We start from the raw sequence: 22084 nt of genomic DNA, 5'->3' as shown, positions 1-22084 counted from the left end.
ATGCCTTTTTTTTTTTTTTTCTGACTGACGGTCGGGCCCCGACTCCCGATGTCAGAAAAAACGATCGCAGGGAAAGGTTTAATCTGCTCGATCGAGCAGATTAAACCTTTCCGGGAGGAAGTGTTTCTCTCCCGGGAGCCGCTATCCAATAGCGGGAGACTCCCGGAGCGTCCGGGAGAGTTGGGATGTCTGCAATATATGCTGTTTCTATGTTATTCTACAATGTAGTGATATACTATATTACATTCCCCGGTCGTCCTGTAGACGGTGGATCTGGATTGGCAGGTTCTCTTCCTGTCGTACATTATTTGGCTCCTGGTGTTTGCTCGGTGGTTTCCTTGGACACTCCATTGTTCACATAGAAGGTCGAGTTGTCAGCTCTGTGTACATACAGATGAGTGTGCCGGGCTGTGTACACAGCTTTGGGGAAGAGCTGATCTCCCGTATAGACGAGCTGCGGAAGTCATGACAATGCCGCCGGACCCCCCGCCCCCCCAAGGTAGGTCTGTCATCCGGTATTCACATTGATGCCGACTCTTGCCTGGCTGCAGGTTTTAGGACAAAACTGGGGAAAAAATTGTGCATCCTGTGTAAAAATTGTGTGAATCCTTGTGTGAAAACATTTATAAATTAACTGACTAAATCTGAATAATCTTAAAAGTCTTAAAACATTATTTCATATTTTGCCTTTTCTAATTTTTATACTTGCTGTATAATAATATGGCGATGGCTTATTTTTATCTTTCTTCATGATTTCTTCAGTTAGGGAGCAGCTGGGCAACATGGGTTTAGTCTGATCATCTCCTTAACTGGTTGTAACATTACAATCTAATTGTACAATACCTGTGTACAATCTACTTCATATTTACTAAAACTGTGTTTAATGAGATGCACGTTTTTTATGTTTACCTATCAATCTATGTAATATGAGGACCGACCTCATCCATTCAATCAATTTGTATCCAGTCTGGAACACAAATAGTTGTTGTTAGATATAAAGCTGGCCATACATTATGCAATCTGATTGTACAACCACTGCACAATCTCCCTATCAAAACTATGTAATTGTTTACATTAGGTTTCCCCATTAGAGTTCTCCCTTACATTAGGTGTCCCCATCAGAGTGCCCCCTTACATCGGATGTCCCCATCAGAGTGCCCCCCTCTACATTAGTATTCCCCATCAGAGTGCGATGGAATTGACTTGAATTACCCTTACATCAGGTGTCCCCATCAGAGTGCTCTCTTACATTAGTGTTCCCAATCAGAGTGCTCTCTTACATTAGTGTTCCCCATCAGAGTGCCCCCTTACATTAGTGTCCCCCATCAGAGTGCCCCTTACATTAGTGCTCCCCATCAGAGTGCCCCCTTACATTAGTGTTCCCCATCAGAGTGCCCCCTTACATTAGTGTCCCCCATCAGAGTGCCCCTTACATTAGTGCTCCCCATCAGAGTGCCCCCTTACATTAGTGTTCCCCATCAGAGTGCCCCCTTACATTAGTGTTCCCCATCAGAGTGCCCCCTTCCATTAGTGTTCCCCATCAGAGTGCTCCCTTATATTAGTGTTCCCCATCAGAGGGCTCCCTTATATTAGTGTTCCCCATCAGAGTGCCCCCTTACATCAGATGTCCCCATCAGAGTGCCCCCTTACATCAGATGTCCCCATCAGAGTGCCCCCTTAGGACAAACCTAAACAATTGCATTAGTATCACATTGGGCAGACTGTTGTACTGCATAGTGGATGGTAGCTCTAAAGGAGATTGTATATTGTATGTTGTTCTCCTTTAGATCTATCAACAACTATGCAGGACATGTGCGTTGCAGACTGGATACACATTGATTGGATGGATTGGGCAGATCTTATATTACATAGATTTGGTCAATTGGAAGTTGATTGTACACAGATTGTATGATTAGATTGTAAGTTGTATTGTGACCTGAAAAAGCCTTGGTTATGGTTCACACCATAGCACATATATTAACGCATGTTAAAGCCTGCATGGTAACGTGTGCTACTGCAATGCAGGGTAATGTTCTGTGTGTGTCGGTTGGGGTTCGTTGCCATTTATTCTTTATGCCACTCAAATGCTCATGTACATAAAAAGCACCGAAAACTCTGGACAGAGCAGTGTACCATGTTTCCAAAAATAATGCAGGGACAAATGTTTGTTTATTAAAGAGCACAAGCTGCCTTAACACAGCAGGCGTTGCCATTTACATCTTATCATGTAAATTAACCCTAAAAGAGATCCCAACACCAATTTTTAGGTAAACGTACAGAAATAATGTAAATTCTTACTTGCAGCGTATTTCATTTCCATAATTGATTTCTTAATTCACTTCAATGTGTCTTTCAACCTACTAGAAATTCTGACCACGCCAGAGTCTATTCCTTAGCACAGCCCCCTCCCTCCTTGCACATCATAGCCCTCTCCCCTTCTGGGAGTGTCGAATTACTGTCTGTGCTGGCCCAGCTTCTCCGCTTCTCCTCTTACCTCCCTAAATATGTAGCTGCCTAGAGAAGAGAGAAGGGGAATGTTATTGACTTCAGTGACAGCTCTGAGTCTGCTGGGGCTGCAGTCACCACATCCAGGATGGCGGCACACAGCACCAGCAGCAGTCTCAGGGTTTTCTGCTTTCATTTCAATGAAATTGTTATTTAGTCATGGATACAGAGGTTGCATAACCAGGTATACAGAACAGAAAAAGCTGTCTGATTAGTCTGTGACATTACCCAGGTGACCAAGGCCATTGTATGAGAACACAGGTACAGAGCAGAGGTATTGAATTCACAGAGGTCTGGTCAGGAGGATGACACCTGATGTAAGGGGGCACCCTGATGAGGACACCCGATGTAAGAGCTCTTACATCAGGTGTCCCCATCAGGGTGCCCACTTACATCAGGTGTCCCCATCAGGGTGCTGCCTTACATCAGGTGTGCCCATTAGTGTGCCCTCTTACATCAGGTGTCCCCTTCAGGGTGCCCCTTATATCAGGTGTCCCCATCAGAGTGCCCCCTTACATCAGGTGTCTCCATAAGGGTGCAGCCTTACATCAGGTGTCCCCATCAGGGTGCTGCCTTACATCCGGTGACCCCATCAGAGTGCCCCCTTATATCAGGTGTCCCCATCAGGGTGCCCCCTTACATCAGGTGTCCCCATCAGAGTGCCTCCTTAGATCAAGTGTCCACTTCAAAGTGCCCCCTTACATTAGGTGTACCCATCGGAGTGCCCCCTTACATCAGGTGTACCCATCAGAGTTCCCCCTTATATCAGGTGTCCACTTCAGAGTGCCCATGTTATCAGGTGTCCCCATCAGAGTGCCCCCTTACAGTAGGTGTCCCCATCAGCGTGCCCCCTTATATCAGGTGTCCACTTCAGAGTGCCCATGTTATCAGGTGTCCCCATCAGAGTGCCCCCTTACAGTAGGTGTCCCCATCAGCGTGCCCCCTTACATCAGGTTTCCCCATCAAAGTGCCCCTGTACCTTTTAGCACCAGGCAGGCAGAAGGCGGTAGCAAGCTGTAGGTCTGGATGGAGGAAGTTCCCTTTCCATCCTCTTGTAATACCGTGGATGAGGGAACACATGTGATGTCATTGGTTGTTTGGACATTGGCAGTTCCAGCAACTAACCACTGCAGAGAAGGAAACTCCACTGGGTTATGGCTGAGTTCCAGTGGATGTGGTGCATCAACTACCAGGCAGCCATAATGAGGGTGCTTTTCCAGGGTCGCCCCTGGAGAAAGTTTCTTTTGAGCCACACCTCCTCCAGCACTTTCAGGAATGTGTCAGAGCTCAACTTACCAGGAGTATGGTGCCATCTGGATATCAATTTGAAGTTTGTGCTAGAGGAAAAGGTTGTCATCAGCATTAATCTTTTTTTCTTTTGCTCATCCAAGTGCGTGTGTTGAAACTCCTTCTTCCATTGAGATAGGTAGCCAGTTTAATGTGAGGATTAAAGATAGAGCAGTATTTTGTAAAATGTTGAGACCCCCATGGGTTGGTGTAGTAGCTGTTGACAGAAGTGCCTCTCTATGGGGTTGAGGTCCATCATACAAAAAGAGGCTTTGGCAATGAATCAGTAAGGTCACGGAGTTGGCGATATCTTCAGAAGTCTAGGGGGTTGAGTTCTCCCGCAGTCTCTCAATTGGTGAAGATTGAATATGTTGGGGCCACCGTTAATGTCATAAAGGTAAAGTATAGAGGTCCATTTGTTCAATCCTGAGTCCCTAAGGCCCAGTGGAAAGTTGTGAGGCCCAGCTAGAGGGGGAAGTGTAGTGTTGTAAGAGAGGTTAAAATGTTTATGGACCATGTTCCAGATTGACATGGTTACCTTGGTTAATTTCCAAGTGTCACTCTGAAAGAATTGGTAAGATGGAGGTATCCAGAGGGCTGTGGAGAGGACCACAATGCTGACAGATTGGAGGGATTGAATTTTGGGTTAGCGTTGGAGTTCACAGTATACTACCAGTCTATCCTATCGAGAGATTCAGGTTGTTTATAAAAGTGAAAGTCTGGTGAAGCGAGAGCGCCTTGAATTTGTCACACAGGCTTCTGATGGGAACTATAAGTGGCCATTTCAAAACATATTACTTGATTATAGTCCACTGTTGTCACCCTCAGGAAGCCCATCCTGATGCATGCCATTCCAAGAGGAATAGTAAAGCAGAATGACGGAGCAGCATTGTCAACCAAAAGTGAAAGTGAGGGGAATTTCCGTATTGGGCATTTGCCATCGGAAAATGTGTCCAATTTGGACTTTCGTTACTTTCTGTCTTAGTGACAATAAATGTGTGAATATCCCCAACACTTATCAGAAGGTCAAACCCTCCCTACTCTATCCAAATAAAACCGTTGCCTTTATGTAGACTTTAACCATTGAAATACAGGACTTGCAATCTACTTACTCAGAACCTTCACAGACATACTTTGCCCATAGCCCTTGTGCAGCAAGCGTTTGTGTGGTACCGTATCAAAAGCCTTTGAGAAATCCAGATATAACACATCTACCGGCTTCCCTCCGTCCATATCTCTACTTACCCCCTCATAAAAAGTTAGCAAGTTAGTTAGGCAGGAATGATCTTTCCTGAACCCATGCTGATTGTCATTAACTATGCCGTTTTCCTGAACAAATTCTACCAGATAATCCTTTATTATGCCCTCTAGCATTTTGCAAACTACCGATGTTAGACTGACCGGCCTATAGTTCCCAGGTTGGCACCTAGCCTCTGTGGTTTTGCCATTTTTGTATTCAGGTGTACGTATACAATTTACTGTGCCATTATTTTTTTGGTAGTCTGCTGATCTAGGAATTAATTTTGCTCACCTGTTAGTAATGCAGTAGAAGAGTTCACAAAAACACTTGTTGAAGGTTCTTCTCTCTATTTCCAATACATAAAGCCCACCATTGTTATCTGGCTTCTTGGAGCCTCTATCTAACAACTGACCTTTCACTTTCTCAAACCACTCATCCCCACACAGGTATTACCTTCTGCATCACTCATCCCTCCTTTTAGACTGTAAGCTCCCAAGAGCAGGACAGTTCTAGCCTTCTGATTTTTTTAACTGTACTGTCTCCTTTTATCTTGCAGCACAAACTGTTGGCCCTCTACATCCTTAATAATAATAATAATAATAATAATAATAAACCTGATTGCTCATATATCCTCCCGCTGCTGACCTCCACATTATTACAGGATACAGTAGTGACGTGAAGGTCAGGGCACCAATGAGAGCTGTGGGGTACCCAGCATATCGAAACTCCTGAAAATGTTGGTTTTACCAGCAACCTTTGGGGTATAATTTCTACTGAACAAAGCAGCGTTCAAAGGCCTTGATAGTGGGAATGGTTAGTATATGTTCTCTTTTTTTACAGGTAACTCTCGGTTGTGAATGTTTAGTAGAGCAACAGGGTTACTTTGAGGGCCTCCTTGCACCATTACAATGAGTTAGCACACACATGTTAATGTGTGTTGCTTTAAGCTACCAACGCACCAAAAAAGGTGACTGTAGTATTTCTGCCTGTGCACCATAACACACAGTGCTCATCTGTTGGCTAGGTGTGTTGAGGTGCCATTGAGAATAAATCAAAATGAATGGTACCACACCAACACCAAGACACAAAACATGCTCAGTTTTGGTTTTCAACTACAGCAGGGATTCCAACTAATAGGCCTGAGGACCAAGGTATTAGTAGGTCAGTTGACTTTTTTTTCCCCATAAAATAAGAAAAGTGGTCTAAATGTGTTTCAGATGATGGAGAAGTTTGCTATTCCCACCAGTATGACAGCCACTCCCATCCTGAAGAAGAGCATGGTAAAGGAATCTGCTTACCTGTTATCCACAACGCTGCATTCACTTACCCTAAGTAAGTAATAACATTAAAAGTTGAAAGAGTTTTACCCCATGTGCGGCGCTCGTCAGAGGTGGGGTAAACGGTGATACTTGGTGGGTGCCTCGTTTGTGATTGGAGCGTGCTATGTGGGGGTGCGGCTTCCGTTGTGTTCGGACCGTGGTGTCCAACAAATGTACTAAAGGGAAACAAAAATTGGAGAAGGAAGCGCCACTACCTGGCGCAATAAATGTGGTGAAGCAGGGTGAGAGAGAAAAGGTGATGTACTCACCTATGGTAGGTTGTTTGTTCGCTTTTCGCAATCGGGGTGAGGTGCGCCAGATGGAGTGGAGCAGGATACACGTTAGATTTAAAGGAAGTAAAGTCAAATATAGTAAAATATATACAGAAATGTCATATGAAATAAGGAATTTTCTTCAATGGGATTAATTTTATGGATCAGTTGCCTAAGGAGATACAGAGTTTAATTAAATTTTTTTCATGTTTGACTTCCAGATAAAATGTATGTAATTCAGATTAAGTATGGATTTTTTTTTTCCCATGGAAAATATCAAAAGCTGTTGTAGCACCACACTGGATTTTATAGGCAGGAGGGGCTGACATTTAACCTCAGGGATGGATCTTTATCTGGAATGTGGGATGTGTGGAGTAAAATAGGATGCAAGTCGCATTAGAATTTATATAATGCTTTAATAAGAACCAACAGCAAAACAGGCAGAGGGAGAAAATAGGGCTGCAGACACCTGAGGAATACAGATTCACAAGTCCCTTCCAGCTTCCTTCCAGTGCAGGAATACATAAAGGGTTATTAAACCCTCGAATGTTTTTACATATATCTTCGGCAAGCAAGCAGTAGATATATGCAAAACGATTTTGAAAAAAACTTTTTCAAAGGGTTAATACTTACCTGTGTCTCCGCCACGCACTCCGGTCCGAACATCTGAAAATTTCTCGGGCGGCCGCATGTGCAGTTCAGATGTTCGGCCGGGACACGAGTAGAGACACAAGGTACGTCTATGGATCAGCATGCACCCGCACAGACCCCCGTGGGACATGAGAGAAGAGAAGGACAGAGGAGTCAGCGCTGGATCGGAGACCGGCACCAGCGCTGGAGGGACAGCTAAAAACTACAGAAAAGAAGAAGAAGATTGGATTAAGAGGCGTCATTTAAGGTAAGTCCCTACAGCAGGATTGGGAAGTGGGGAAAAAAAGTTTGACTTTAATTTCACTTTATGTTGAGCGGAGGATGACACTGTGTAATAGAAACACAACTGGATAGAGGACATAGTTGAGATCTTCCATGAGAGAGACACCGGACTTTCCTGAGGTCCATAACATCTTGGCTCTTTTGGTACCTCTAGAACCAGACAAAGGGCTCCTTTGGTTCTCCACCCCAGTACGTTCCAGACCCCACCTGGGTCCACATCTGGCCTCCTGCAGACTTCAGGCCTAGATAGCTTCTCTATCTGTGTACACCCTACCCTGAGGCTAGGCCTGGGGGCAGACTGCCTTGAGAACATAACAATTATTGAGTATTTATGCACTTCCGCAGCATGCACCACTGGCCATGAAATTCCTAATGATTGGCTGGTGTGGCGGAAACACTCCCAATGTTTTCCCATTGGCTGCCCCACTCTGTGGCAGGGTCACATCCCACTACAGGAAGGTGCAGACAACAGCAGAACACCTAGGAATAACCAAATGATCACAGGCTACAAATCACCCAGACTGATTACAGTTCCAGCAACACTAAATTTAAAGAGCCAAGAGCTTCCACTTAGGGTGAATATGTTGTTAGGTCATTGGTGCCTTCTAGTTTTAACAGCTCCGGTTTCACTAGGCTAACCCGGCAATCCATGGTGCCAGGTTTATCACAAGACTTGACGCAGTAATGCTTTTTTACTATCTACACACAGATATCCATACCGTTACAAGTTACTGGACATGTATAGATCTGATTGGTGTCTGAGGGGAAGTCCAGTCCCATTGTGTACTCGGCCTGTAGCTAAATTCTCTATTGCAACTTGTTCTTTACAGCTGTGATCTAGACTGGAAACCTTCTGTACGATGGTTGCCCTCTCCAAGATACTCAGATGCTCCACTGCCTCACATCAAAGACAACAAATTCCCGGATCGAATCAGACTTCAGCGTTCTTATCCAAGTAAGCATCATTAATTCACATATTCAGTATGGATATTATCTAGGGTCTAGGGAAGTTCAGTTAATTAACGGCATTTTGTTTTCGTATTCTCTTCCTATCTTAAAGTGTAACTCTTGCAAATATGTTTTTAAGTATTGGATGCAGTGAGTAAAATTAGAGAAGAACTCCCGGATTTTTAAAGAATTAACACCCCTTGCAGTGGGGCTACCCCTGCAATGCAAGGGTTAAGTGCTCGTGTTGGTCTAGGGGCGAAAGTAAAGAAGATATACTTGTCCGATCCTTGGTCCTGCGGCAGTGGCCGCTGGCCTCTCCCTGCCTCTGCCCCAGCTGTGATTTGTCCCTCAGTCTCCTCACATCGAATGGACTGCGTTAGACATGATGATATAATGGGTTCCTAGACCACCAGAGCCCGGGAAAGAAGAAATCCTCACCTGATCCTCAGTCCCACCGGATTGCTAGACTAGTGCCCTCAGCCCCTTTTCCCTGGGCTCCAGCAGTCTAAGGACCTGTCACATCATCACATCTAATGCAGTCCATTAGATATGAGGACACCAAGAGACATATCACAGCCAGAATGGAGAGGGAGAGAGAGAAGTGGTCACTGCCGCAGGACCGAGGATCAGGTGAGTATCTTCTTTATTTTCGCGCCCTAGACCAAAATGTGCACTTAACTCTTGCAGTTTGGAGAAGCTACAAGGGTTCATTTTTATAAATCCCAGAGACACAACTGGATGTCAGTGGAAATCTCTGCATAACGAGGGGAACTTCCACCATGCACTACAAGAGGCTGATACCAAGTGAAATTCAGGTACTGAGGCATTATTCAGGGCTTGTTCACACCAGCAGCCACACTTAACTGCACGGCTGCTGGTGTGCGTGTGCCCAACTGTGCCATTACGCTCAATCAAGACCCAATGCACTGTTTCTTTTTATTGTGAGAACTTTATTAAAATATCACTTCTGACATTTCAATAAAGTCCTAACAAAAATAGGTTTTATGGGCTCACCGTGGTACCGCATCTCACTGTGGTGCGCTTAAAAAAGTACTGCATGCCATACTTTTTTTAAGCGCACACCACCAGTGCGCAGTGGTGTGAACTGTCACCCATGACAAGGTGGCTTTCATTCGGGCTACACTGGAAAAAAATGGCTGGCAAGCCCAAACGCATATTATGTGAACGAGCCCTGACACACACTAATTAAGTCTAGCAGTGTATTCTTGCTGTTGGAATCATGGGTGGTCCCAGATAGTTGAGGCCGCTTGTAAGGGTTTTCCGCGGCGCCCGGCAGCGAGTGTGCGTTCCAGGGTGGAACGCACCAGGAAGTGCATAACCGCCGTCACGCCTCCTCACTATGACGCCGGCCGATGCGTTCCACCCTGGAACGCGGAAGCGGCACTATGCTTTCCGTCCGTTTCCCGCGCCCACGGGCTATTTAAACATCCATGAAAGGTTAGCAAGGCGTTCCACTATTGAGGATCGAACGCCCTGCTAACCATCATTCAGGACCAATTTAGCCAGCCCTACGGAAGCTCCTTGGATCCAGGACATCCTTTCTTCAGCCACAGCCTGACAGGAGGACCTACACTAGCCGCCTCTCTGGGAGCTACACTCAGCAAAACTGCAAGTACTCTGCACCTGTAAACTGCAGCCCATATGCTAATGCATTTCTCCTGCTGATGTTACGCCTGTGAACCCCATTGACTTCATTGTTGCAGTATTCTGTGTCGTATCACCCTGTGCATGTCCTGGACTGATCCGTAGTACCTGCTGTCATCCAAAAAACGTACTAACGAACTTCTATATTGTTTTTGATGCTTGAAGCAATCTAGTTTTCCTTGCCTAAGTTACGTTAAATCTAGACACTTGCATTGTAGTGGCCTATGAAGTAATAGCCACTACTGGCCCCCCTGATAGGTTACACGGTATATGATGCACGAACCCTAACTCACCGTTAGATTGTGAGCGACGCCAGAGGTTCAAGCCTGAATTACCATCACACCTCTCATACTGAGTCCTACTCCTTAAAAACTCTGCAGCTGAGATCCAGAACTATACACTCACTAAGACAGGGCGTGACACCGCTCAGCCTGTACATCCAGCGATTACCTGAGGCTGGGGGCAGATGACTCACTCTGGATGCAATCTGTATCCACCCTAGGTACCGTATACACAGGTAACCACTGGATATGCAGATACATAACAATAGCAGCGGACAGCTGCAGCTCCAGTCAGCCTGTCATTGCTTTGTTTAGGCTGAGCAGCCACAGATGTCTGCCACCACCTGTGATCCCAGCCAAAGAATCCGCTGCCGGACCTAATTATCCCCTGTGAATGAGACCTTACATTGTTTGCATTAAAAAAATAAATGTAATGATACATTAGAGCGGCATTTGTGTCTTTTATATCTGCCTGGAGTTCAGCTTTCAATATTCACTAAACGTTCATCTTCCTTGCAAGTCTTCTTTAAAAGTCCAAAGGTCTGTTAAAGAAAAAATATAGGATATTCTGTACTGACCTCCATCTTTAAATGCCAATTGCAATACTGACCCAGTGGCTTTAATGTGCAATATCCATATCAGATCAGATTATTTTTTGTAGCTTGCCACAGCTGTATTGTGTAATACTCTATTGCATCCATCAGGTGGCGCCATCTGACAGCTAATGTGTGTGCTCCCAGTTATCTGAAAGTTCCAGCAGCAGAAGGAACACATGTATCAATGGGAATCTAAAGTTTTCTGATTAGATATTGTGCACAGTATATGTAAAGTGACCAGATCTTGGCTATTTTCTTTTTTTTTTTAAACATGATTCTAGTTTATAGAAGTTGTAATTATAATTTACATGGGGGCAGCCAGATTTCCTTTATGCCTTCTGTTTAGCAATCCTGCACAAGGGTTGTGTCATTACTGCCCCAAGCCTATCAGTCAGGTCTGACGGTTTGGAAGCAATGCACTCATTCTTATTGTTTCAATGCACTGCGGTTAGCTGTGGCACACACGTTAATATGTGGTGTTTAGCATATAATGAACATTAACGTTCAAGTTCCCTGAAGCTGCTGAGATTTGGGTCCTATTCACGCTATTGCATTGTGGTAGGGGGAGGTAAAATGCACGTTACCGTATGTTACCATAACACACGGTAGTGTACAAAACCAAGTGCATTGGGGGAGATGGCATCCCGAAGCACATAGGCAGCGCACCACAATGCATGTGCACTATAGTGCACTGCGAAAAAACAGACGTGCGCGTTCTATGCTTTGCTGTACCCATTCCTTGTACAAAAATGTTTTACAATGTGGAGCACAGCAAAGCATAGATCGCTCCCATCTGTTCACCGCAGTGTGCACATGCATTGTGGTGCGCTGTCTACCGTGTTTCCCCGAAAATAAGACACTGTCTTATATTTTTTTCAACGCAAGGCATGCTGGGAAAAAGAGCATAGTATTCTTTTTTTTTAACACCCCGTCGAAGTAAATGGACCCTAAACAATCGCAATAATAACTAAATATATGTGATCTCTGACCATGCACTAAAGGGTCTATTTATAAACAATTCACAGAGCCGTTCCCACTGCAAATCTCTGTGAATCTTCATTCTGTGCAAACTGAGACAAAAATGGATGTTTGTAGTATAGTTGTTTTTCAGGTTGAAAGTAAAGTAATGTAATACTGCATTATGGCCACTAGATGGAGCAGAGGGGCATAAGAAAATACCTATTTATGTCCTATATCTCCTCAGCACAATCTAGTTGCCATAATACAGTATCTACAGTGCTCTAAGGAGCAGAGGAAATATATTTCCGATGCTCTTCATCTCCATCTAGTGGCCACAATGTTGTATTTTCCAAATATTACATTTGTCCTGAAAGGAAAATATACTAAGGCCTTATTCACACAAGAAAAGGCCAGCACGTACAACTCCGTGCTGCGTACAGGGCTGTACCGAGCAGCTCCCGGTAGGGACAGGTGATGCGTGTGATTGGTATGCAGCCCCTGTCCTTCTCTATGTGAGTACGCGGCCATACGCCACCCTACACTCGCCCTGCATGTCCGTGTGGGTGCGAGTGTCCGTACTCATACGCTGATAGGATGGATCTTGTCTGCGTCCGAGCCAGGACACCCGCACCCATATTGGCCTGCACTTGGGGTGAGCGTCGGGTGGCGTACGGCCGCGTAGTCCCATAGAGAAGGACAGGGGCTGCGTACTAATCACACGCAGCACCTGTCCTTCCCGGGAGCTGCCCGATACGGCCGTGCATGCAGCACGTAGCTGTAGGTGCTGGCCTTTTCTCGTGTGAATGAGGCCTTTGAGTGTGCTGTTTTTGCCCTTATTCACACAAAGAATGTCCGCAGAGATTCACAGGACGCATTGCTTTGAGAATTGTTTATAAATAGACCCCTATGGGTCCTTATGAGATGGATGTGCTTTTTGGACCATGGCGGCTCTATGGCTGATTAGAGTTGGATTTTGACCTACGAGTGGTGCTGGTGGGCCATGTGCATTGTAAGTAAAGGAAATACATCTTGTTTATTCTGTATCTTACAGGAAGAGGTTTGGCCGGTGGAGCAGAATGGAGTTTTTACCCAAACTTCGGATTGCCCTTCACTTATCACACCGGCAAGCGCTGCGTTATTGACGGAGTTCACCAAAGCAGTCAGGCGTCCTCACGTGTACAGGTGTTACCGACCTGTTTGGGAAGGAAAAAGAAAGGTAATGCAGCAGAATGAAGTACAAATTTCATTTAGTAGGGCCTCAGTACAGCCAGACTGGAAGCTGAACTACGGGGGCATTTGAAAGCTACCCATGCAGTGAGGCTCCGCTAGCATTGCAAGGGTTAAATGTTCGTTTTTGTCCAGGGTACCATTAAACACCATTTTTACTTACCTTATCCCTCGCTGCTCTCCTCCGTGCTACCGGGTCCCGAAGCCGCTTCTCTTTGGCGCTCTGACCACATGAGGTACAATGCAGGACCAGTACTCTTGCATTGTGAGTGGAGATGCCAAGGGCCCCCAGAAGGCAGGAAGGAAGAGGAGATCACCTGATGCTGGGGAAGGGACAATTAAGGTAAGTACCACTGTTGTTTAATGTTCTCCTAGACAACAAATGAGCATGTGACCCTTACAGTGTGCGGGGAACGCCTCTGGATGGGTAGTTTGTCAATGTCCCCGGAGTTAGCGCCACCTGCATGTGTAGCCTGTTATAGCGGGCAGGCTGTTCATGTATAATGATGCTCTCTGAGCGCTCACTGATCATTTACTTGTAATACATTCTTCATTTCATCACTGATTTACCTTTCATGCCCTTTTCTCCCTTTTACCTTTCCTATCCCCAAATTGTTGTTCTCTTAGACAGTGGCGTAACAAGGGGGGTGCGGCCTGCACCCGGGTGCCACCATTGGAGGGGTGTCAGTCATTTTGGTGTCACCCCTTATGAAAAGTCACGGACTGAGAGCCCGACAGTGTCAGGAGAGAGAGGAGGGGAACCGGCGGCATACCCCATCCCGCCGGGTGAAAGTCCCCTCCTCTCTCTGCCGGCGTCCATCACCAAGATCAATAAGATAACCGCACATGCGCAATGACGTCATCGCGCATGCGTGCGGCAACGTCACACGCATTCGTGCGATAAAGTCACGGCGGGGTGTCACCCGTTCTCCGCTCCGGGTGTCACCCAGCCTCGGGACTCCTCTGCTTTCAGATGTTACCTGTTGCATAATGGTCCAATGGCTTTAGTATTTTTCAATCACACACGGGACAAGTATGCAGATTGAGTATTCTAATATCACAGGCATGCTTGTTCCAGGTTTGTGACTTAAGGTGCCCATACACTGGCCGAAATTAGGCCGTTTTTTTATGTACCGCATAAAAATCGTAAAGTGTGTGGGGCTGTCGGCTCCCTTTCAGCCTGCATTCCTCGATCAGCTGATCGAAGGAGCTGACTGGAAAATCTTCCTATGATCGGAGCCGGCAGCCAATGAGCTCCCTGCTCTGACCGGGTATTCAGAATACAATGTAAACAGCGGTGATTCCTCGATGGATATGCTGTTTGTGTTGATGGAAGAATCAGGTAAATTTTTTTCTTTCAGCCTGCGGGTTGACCGACAAAAATTCATAGGTGTATGGCCAGTCTTAGACAGCAGAGGATCAGCATGGCTACCAGGCAATGAGCAACGTCATAAGGAGGTTATCAGTGGCGTAACAATAGCCATAGCGGCCCATGCGGCTGCTATGGGGCCTGGCGGTGGAAGGGGGCCCCAATAAGGATTGCTGCTGACATTATTAATCATTAAGAGCTGACATCAGATATACAGGTGAAACTCGAATAATTAGAATATCGTGCAAAGTTCATTTATTTCACTAATGCAACTTAAAAGGTGAAACTAATATATGAGATAGACTCATTACATGCAAAGCAAGATAGTTCAAGCCGTGATTTGTCATAACTGTGATGATTATGGCTTACAGCTCATGAAAACCCCAAGAACCCCAAATCCACAAGCTCAAAAAAGTAGATTATTACATGCAATCAATAAAACAAGGATTGTACATAGAACAATATCGGACCTCTGAAAAGTACAAGCATGCATATGTACTCAGTACTTGGTTTGGGCCTCTTTTGCAGCAATTACTGCAATTACTTTTGCACAATATTCTAATTATTCGAGTTTCACCTGTACTAGGGGGGCTATGCAGGCAGCTCTCCTGCTACCTGACTTTATTGTCAATGACAGTAGGGAGTTGCTGGGGGACCCCTTCAAAATTTTGCTATGGGGCCCCATGATCTGTGGTTGCCACCCTGGAGGTTATAATATTACAGACATTTATATAGCACTGAAAGCTAACACTTTACATGCTGCACATTCACCATAGATCCCAGCTGGCCCTCGTATTGCAACCAAATCCCTCTGTTCCTCTTTACCCCTCAGCTGTCCTCTTTTTGGTCTTGATGTATAGACCTCTATTAAAAATGATTTATTCAGCTATCAAAAGTGTTTTACTGCACGGAACCTTTCATCCCGCCTCTAAATGATTGGATTTGTTATACTGCAAAGGTAAATCTGGCCAATCAGATGTGTTTAATGCATCCGAATGGGTCTGAACATGAATTTTGGTCATGGCAACATGGGAGCCATATACAGTATATACATGTGAAAGACATGTGCATTCAGATTCGGACGAACCTGCAAATCAACGAAAGTCAGTTGATTCAACGTTTCGTCCGAATCTGAAATAACAAATGTAACATATGCCCGAATATACTAAAACAATAATTAGGCATACATTAATTAGTTTTCAGAACACATCGGCAACCATATTGGCCACCGGTGTGTTCTGCGCATGCCCGCCACCATCTTGGAGGCGGATTGTGTGACGTCACATGACGGTGATGTCACATGCTGAATGATGGCCGCAGGCGCCATCTTGGAGTAGATCTAGGTATACACCAAGATGGCAGTGCTCGAACATGAGGGCGAGCCATCTTGGTGTAGACCAAGATCAACTCCAAAATGGTGGTGCACATGCACAGAACGCACCGGCGGCCGACATGGCCGCCGCACGTTCTACGGTTTCAGTGTGCGCTTTTGGATTAAGAGGCTCGTTGCCTGCGAATCCGAAACAACATAAAAATTAGTTTCCTTTGACCAAATGAATGAAAACGTTTTTCGTTTTCATTTGTTTTGTCTGAAAACAAATCTTTTTGTTCTGCACATGTCTAACATGTAATACTAAAGCTGAGGCCTCTGGGAGTCATAACTGTGGCTGTCCGAGTCTTGCCATGCCTCATGGGACTTGTAGTTTCACAACAGCTGGAGTAAATGGGTGGCCTACTCCTGATCTATAGCACACCCCCACATGCTACAATCTGATTGTACAATTACCTTTAGATCTTCCAACAACTATGTAGCACAAAGGACCTGCCCAGTTGGCTAAACATTGATTAGACAGTTTAAGCATGTCCCCATATTACAAAGTGTAGGTACATCTAAAGTTGATTGCTTGGGTTTCCATGCTGGTAGATTAATTGGCTCCTGTCTGAATCTGCCCTATTGTTGGTGCATATATGCATGTGAGCTAAGGACCTTAGGGTCACCATATTCATTAGAGTATGGTGACTCTAAGGTGCCTAACTCACATTCATTAGAGTATGGTGACCCGAATGTGTCTAATGCACATGTATTGGAGTATGGTGACCCTAGGGTGCTCAGCTCACATGCATATATACACCCACACTAGGGCCAATTTTGTGTATATGCATGTGAGCTAGGTACCTTAGGGTCACCATACTCTATTGCAGGAGTGGGGAACCTCCGTCCCTCCAGCTGTGGTGAAACTACAAATTCCATGAGGCATTGCAAGATTCTCTCAGCCACAGGCATGACTCCCAAAGACAGATGCATCATGGAATTTGCAGTTTCACCACAACTGGAGCTGGAGGTTCCAGCCCCTGTTCTAATGCATGTGAGCTAGGCGCCTTTGGGTCACCATAATCTAATGAGTATGGTGACCCTATGGTGCCTAGCTCACATGCATTAGAGTATGGTGACCCTAAGGTCCCTAGCTCACATGCTGGGTCGCTCTGTGCATGGAGTTTTCATGCTCTCCCTGTGCTTGCTTGGGTTTTCATGCCAGTAAGTTAATCGGATCCTGTCTAAATTGGTCCTAGTGTGGGTGTGTATAAGCATGTGAGTTAGGCACCTTAGGGTCCCCATACTCAAATGAGTATGGGGACCCTAAGGTGCCTAGCTCATATGCATTGGAGTATGGTGACCCTAAAGAGCCTAGCTCACATGCATTGGAGTAAGGTGACCCTAAGGTGCCTAGCTCACATGAATTGGAGTATGGTGACCCTAAAGTGCCTAGCTCACATGAATTGGAGTATGGGGACCCTAAGGTGCCTAGCTCATATGCATTGGAGTATGGTGACCCTAAAGAGCCTAGCTCACATGCATTGTAGTATGGTGACCCTAAGGTGCCTAGCTCACATGCATTGGAGTATGGTGACCCTAAGGTGCCTAGCTCACATGCATTGAAGTATGGTGACCCTAAGGTGCCTAGCTCACATGCTTTGGAATATGGTGACCCTAAGGTGCCTAGCTCACATGCATTGGAGTATGGGGACCCTAAGGTTCCTATCTCACATGTATTGGAGTATGGTGACCCTAAGGTTCTTAGCTCACATGCATTGGAGTATGGTGACACTAAGGTTCCTAGCTCACATGCATTGGAATATGGTGACACTAAGGTTCCTAGTGCACAGGCATATATACAATATATACACCCACATTAGGGCCAGTTTATACAAGAGCCAATTAACTTACCAGTATGGTAGGTTACCATGCAAGCACAGGGAGAGCATGAAAACTCCATGCAGAGAGCATCCTGGCCTGGATTTTAACCAAAGACTCCAGTGCTTAAACGCAGATGTTCTAACCGCTATAGGTCAGGAAGCAAAGGGAAAACATCTCCAATAGGACACAGGGGGCAAAAAGAAAATGTTTTTGACCCTTCTCTACTCTAATACAAAAAAAATCTTGCCTTTAGATCCACTTAATTCAGGATTTTCAGTTTAACTGGATAAAATCTCTCATTTCCTTACTGTACGTTAATGGCTGTGCTGCAATTCACGTTTTTGGCAGGTGGTGGCGCTGCAGTTAAAGTATATATATTTATACTGCCTATGTGCAGCTGCCAGTCCTGTCAAATCTCAGAAGCCTCGGTGACTCATGATGTTATGGAGATTTTCCATTTACAGTATAAAATCGGTTTAAAAACAGCTGCCTTGCATACCATATTAGTGCACTTAGTTTATTGCTTTTAGCAAACGCAGTCATTTCTCATCTTTAGAGCTACGTGCATGCATAATGTAGTCCTGAGAACGAAGCGAATTCATACCAAAATTAACAAAAGTGTAAAAAAAAAATACAAGAGGGAAAAAAAGTCTGTGAATGAATCTTACGAATTGGCTCTTAAATACTGCAGAGAAATAAAGGTAACAAAAGACATTACTGCCCATAGTGACTGATCACGTTTGATCATTCTCTGAGAAAGTATAGGAATAATAGGAATCTGGGGCAGTGTGCGGGTGTCTGTGAACATCAACTAAACAAAAGAACAAAAATGTGCTATACTGTACCTTACCAGTCCTAAGATATGGTGGCTGCATACGTTTTCTTTTTTTCAGGCTTAGAACGTTTTCAGTAGAGAAGATCTGTAACTTGTTGATCCTGCCAGGAATGCAGTTTCCATGGCACTTCCTGTGAGATACATTAGAAGCATTAAACAATGGTATCTTTGTTCTGTAAACAACTAATCTCCCCATTTCACATGTAGTGTAGAGAGTTGGGTGCTGAATTTAGCTGTCAGTCCAGGAAGTGTGGTGTGGGATGTAACTGTCACTCCAGAGATTTGGGTGTGGGATGTAACTGTCAGTTGATAGAGTTGGGTGTGGGGTGTAGCTGTCAGTCTAGGGAGTTGGGTGCAGGATGTAGCTGTCAGTCTAGGGAGTTGGGTGCAGAATGTAGCTGTCAGTCCAGAGAGTTGGGTGCAGGATGTAGCTGTCAGTCCAGAGAGTTGGGTGCAGGATGTAGTTGTCAGCCTAGTGTGGGATGTAGCTGTCAGTCCATGGAGTTGGGTGTGGGATGTCCTGTCAGTCTAGGGAGTTGGGTGCAGGATATAGCTGTCAGTCTAAAGTGTTAGGTGCAGGATGTAGCTGTCAGTCCAGAGAGTTGGGTGCAGGATGTAGATGTCAGTCCATGGAGTTGGGTGCAGGATATAGCTGTCATTCTAGGGAGTTGGGTGCAGGATGTAGCTGTCAGTCCATTGAGTTGGGTGTTGGATGGAAGCCTCTGCGTTTGCCAAGATTCAGCCATTCCTTTCTGCCTCTCCTAGGGCCGTGCTCCCCGTACTGCTCGTTCTCTTATGTCTTCCGTTTCTCATTGGAGCACGTCGGCAATAGAGGCTCCGCCCATCGGGAGTGATTGGCTGCAGCTGACTCGACTAGACTAGGTGAGCTTTTTCGAGCCCATGGGTTGCCCTCCAACATCCTGGAGGTGAGAGCAGCTTTCATGGGCCTTCTTGCCTTCTCCCAGACCATCCGACATCGTTCCGTTCAATTGCAGATCGACAATCGTACGGCAGTCGCCTACATTCAGCATCAGGGGGTACACACAGTCGCTCCATGCTGCAAGAGCTCGAGCCGATCATGCATTGGGCTCAGGTTCACCTGTGGCACCTCTCAGCGATTTACCTCCCCGGCAGTCAGAACTACCTTGCCGACCTTCTGAGCCGTTCAACAGTGGATCCACACGAGTGGGAGTTGAATCAGGATATCTTCAGCATGGTGACAGATCATTGGTGCTTACCTCAAATCGACCTGTTTGCGACTCCCTACAACAACAAGCAGGGCAGCCATCAGGGGGTACGGCCGATACTCATGTAAGGGGCCCGGGCAGCCTGGGGGGGCCCGTCCGGGTCCCTTACATGACTATCGGCCAACGGTGAAGGGCGAGGAGGCGGAGGACTGGCCCTAGCAGCGCAGGGCCCCAGCATTGCCGCTCCAGCGGCTTCGAGACAAGCTGGGGTCCCATCAGCGATGCTGTTCGTCTGATGTTGTACTGGCCGGAAGTGACGTCACGTTAGTGACGTGACGTCACTTCTGGCCTGTCTGGCGGCAGACGAGGCCACGTGTGCAAGTAAGAGGAGCTAGGAAGGTAGGAAGGAAAGGAGGGAGGGATGCAGCCCCTACCAGCCCACCTGAGACCCCTTCAGAGCCCACCATAGACAGTCTCAGATGGGCTGTGCAGCATCTATGGTGGGCTCTGCAGGGTCACTCTAAGGTGGGTCCTGTGTCCAGCGCGTCGCTAAGCCCTGTGTCCAGCGCATCACTAAGCCCGTGTCCAGCGGTGGGGGGGCCCGGCCTAAAGCCGCGTAAGGGGCCCCAAAATTTCTGACGGCTGCCCTGACAACAAGACCATTCTATTTGTAACTCGCTTTCCATGCAGCCAGGCAGTGGCAGCAGATGCTCTGACCTGTCCATGGTCCTTCACTCTGGGGTACGCCTTTCCGCCCTATCCTCTCATACCGAGGTTTCTACAGTGGGTGGCTGCATTTCCAGGAGTGATCCTTGCCATCTTGCCGTACTGTCCCTCCACTGCTGGAGTTGAGCGTGGAACCTCCGCTTCCTCTACCCGGTCACAGCAATCTCCTACTTCAGGGCCCCTTCCTGCACCCAGCTCCAGAAGCACTCCATCTGATGGCTTGGAGGTTGAGCAGGATCAGTTCTCGGATATGAGATGCTCCCAAGCGGTGATTTCAACACTACTGAAGGTACGAAAACACTCAACTAACGCTACTTACCAGAGAGTGTGGGACAAGTTCGCTGAGAAAGTGATGGTCGGTGGGTTTGAATTCCGTACTCCTACTGTAAATCATGTCCTTGTTTTCCTTCAGACAGGCCTGGAAAGGGGCCTCAGCTGGAATTCCCTTCGGGTTCAAGTTTCGGCCATCTCAGCGCTGTTAGGCTTCAGGTGGGCCTTGGATCCATTGATTATGCGTTTCCTGAAGGGGTGTCTGAAGCTCCATCCTCCAAATCATTATTTCCTCAATGGGATCTATCTCTTGTGCTTGGCGCTCTGCAGCATACTCCCTTCTATCCGCATTCTACGGTTTCTCTCTGCGACATCACCCTCAAGACCACCTTTCTACTGGCTATTACGTCCGCTAAACGGGTCTCCCAGTCACACGCTCTGGCGGCATCGGAACCATTTTGCACATTTGTTCTGGACAGGGTGGTGCTACGGACGCATCCCTCCTTCCTTCCGAAGGTTACCTCCTCGTTCCATCTAAATCAAGACATTGTTTTGCCAGTATTTACAGATAAAGCAGGCGAGCCTCATGCGCTCGATGTGGCCAGCACGCTGCAGGCCTACTTGCGTTCAACGCAATCCTTTCGTCTCGTGGATAACCTCCTTGTCCTTCCCTGTGGAAGCAAAAAGGGTAACGCAGCATCTGTGCGGCCTGGCTGGTGAAGCTCATCCGAAAGACTTACTAGATTAAAGGACTTCAAACATAAGGGCTCATTCCACAAGAGGCATGGCAGCTTCCTGGGCAGCGTACGTGAAAGTCTCGGCCTAGACTATCTGCAGGGCCGCTTCCTGGTCATCGCGGAATACTTTTATGAGTCACTATAGGGTGGACCCGGCTCTCCTTACCACTGTTGACTTCGGGAGGAGCATACTTGTTTCTGGTTGCTCTGACCGTTAATAAATTATTTTGGTATTACCCTCCCTGTGTGATCTCTAAATCCCATGGTGTGCTGCCAAGATGCTCCAGGAAAACTGAAAATGTATACTTACCTTCCGTAATTTTCCTTTCCTGGTGCATCGAAGGCAGCACACCAATCTTTTCCCTCCCTGCCATGGCTCGGACTCTTCACTAGAATGAGGATGGCTTGGAGGAGCCTTAATTTATCACGTGTCCTGTGGGTTAAGAGGGGCGGACCTTAACCCATGGTGTGCTGCCTTCGATGCACCAGGAAAGGAAAATTATGGAAGGTAAGTATACAATTTTCCGATAT

At 46.3% G+C, this 22084-nt stretch overlaps 1 protein-coding gene across 1 annotated transcript in view; it reads left to right on the top strand.

Moving 5' to 3' along the window:
• Nucleotides 1-471: 471 nt before the first annotated feature.
• SPATS1 (spermatogenesis associated serine rich 1) overlaps nt 472-22084 on the top strand; it is a 42783-nt gene continuing 21170 nt past the window's right edge. Inside the window, exons 1-4 of the mRNA XM_018572391.1 lie at nt 472-499; nt 6250-6364; nt 8387-8511; nt 13058-13222. Coding sequence (XP_018427893.1) covers nt 472-499; nt 6250-6364; nt 8387-8511; nt 13058-13222 — 433 coding nt within the window. The remainder of the gene's footprint in view (nt 500-6249; nt 6365-8386; nt 8512-13057; nt 13223-22084) is intronic.

Source organism: Nanorana parkeri, unplaced genomic scaffold (genome assembly GCF_000935625.1).
Source record: "Nanorana parkeri isolate BGI_ZX_2015 unplaced genomic scaffold, ASM93562v1 scaffold2017, whole genome shotgun sequence".
Taxonomy (NCBI): Eukaryota; Metazoa; Chordata; class Amphibia; order Anura; family Dicroglossidae; genus Nanorana; species Nanorana parkeri.
This window is presented reverse-complemented; position numbering and strand designations above follow the sequence as displayed.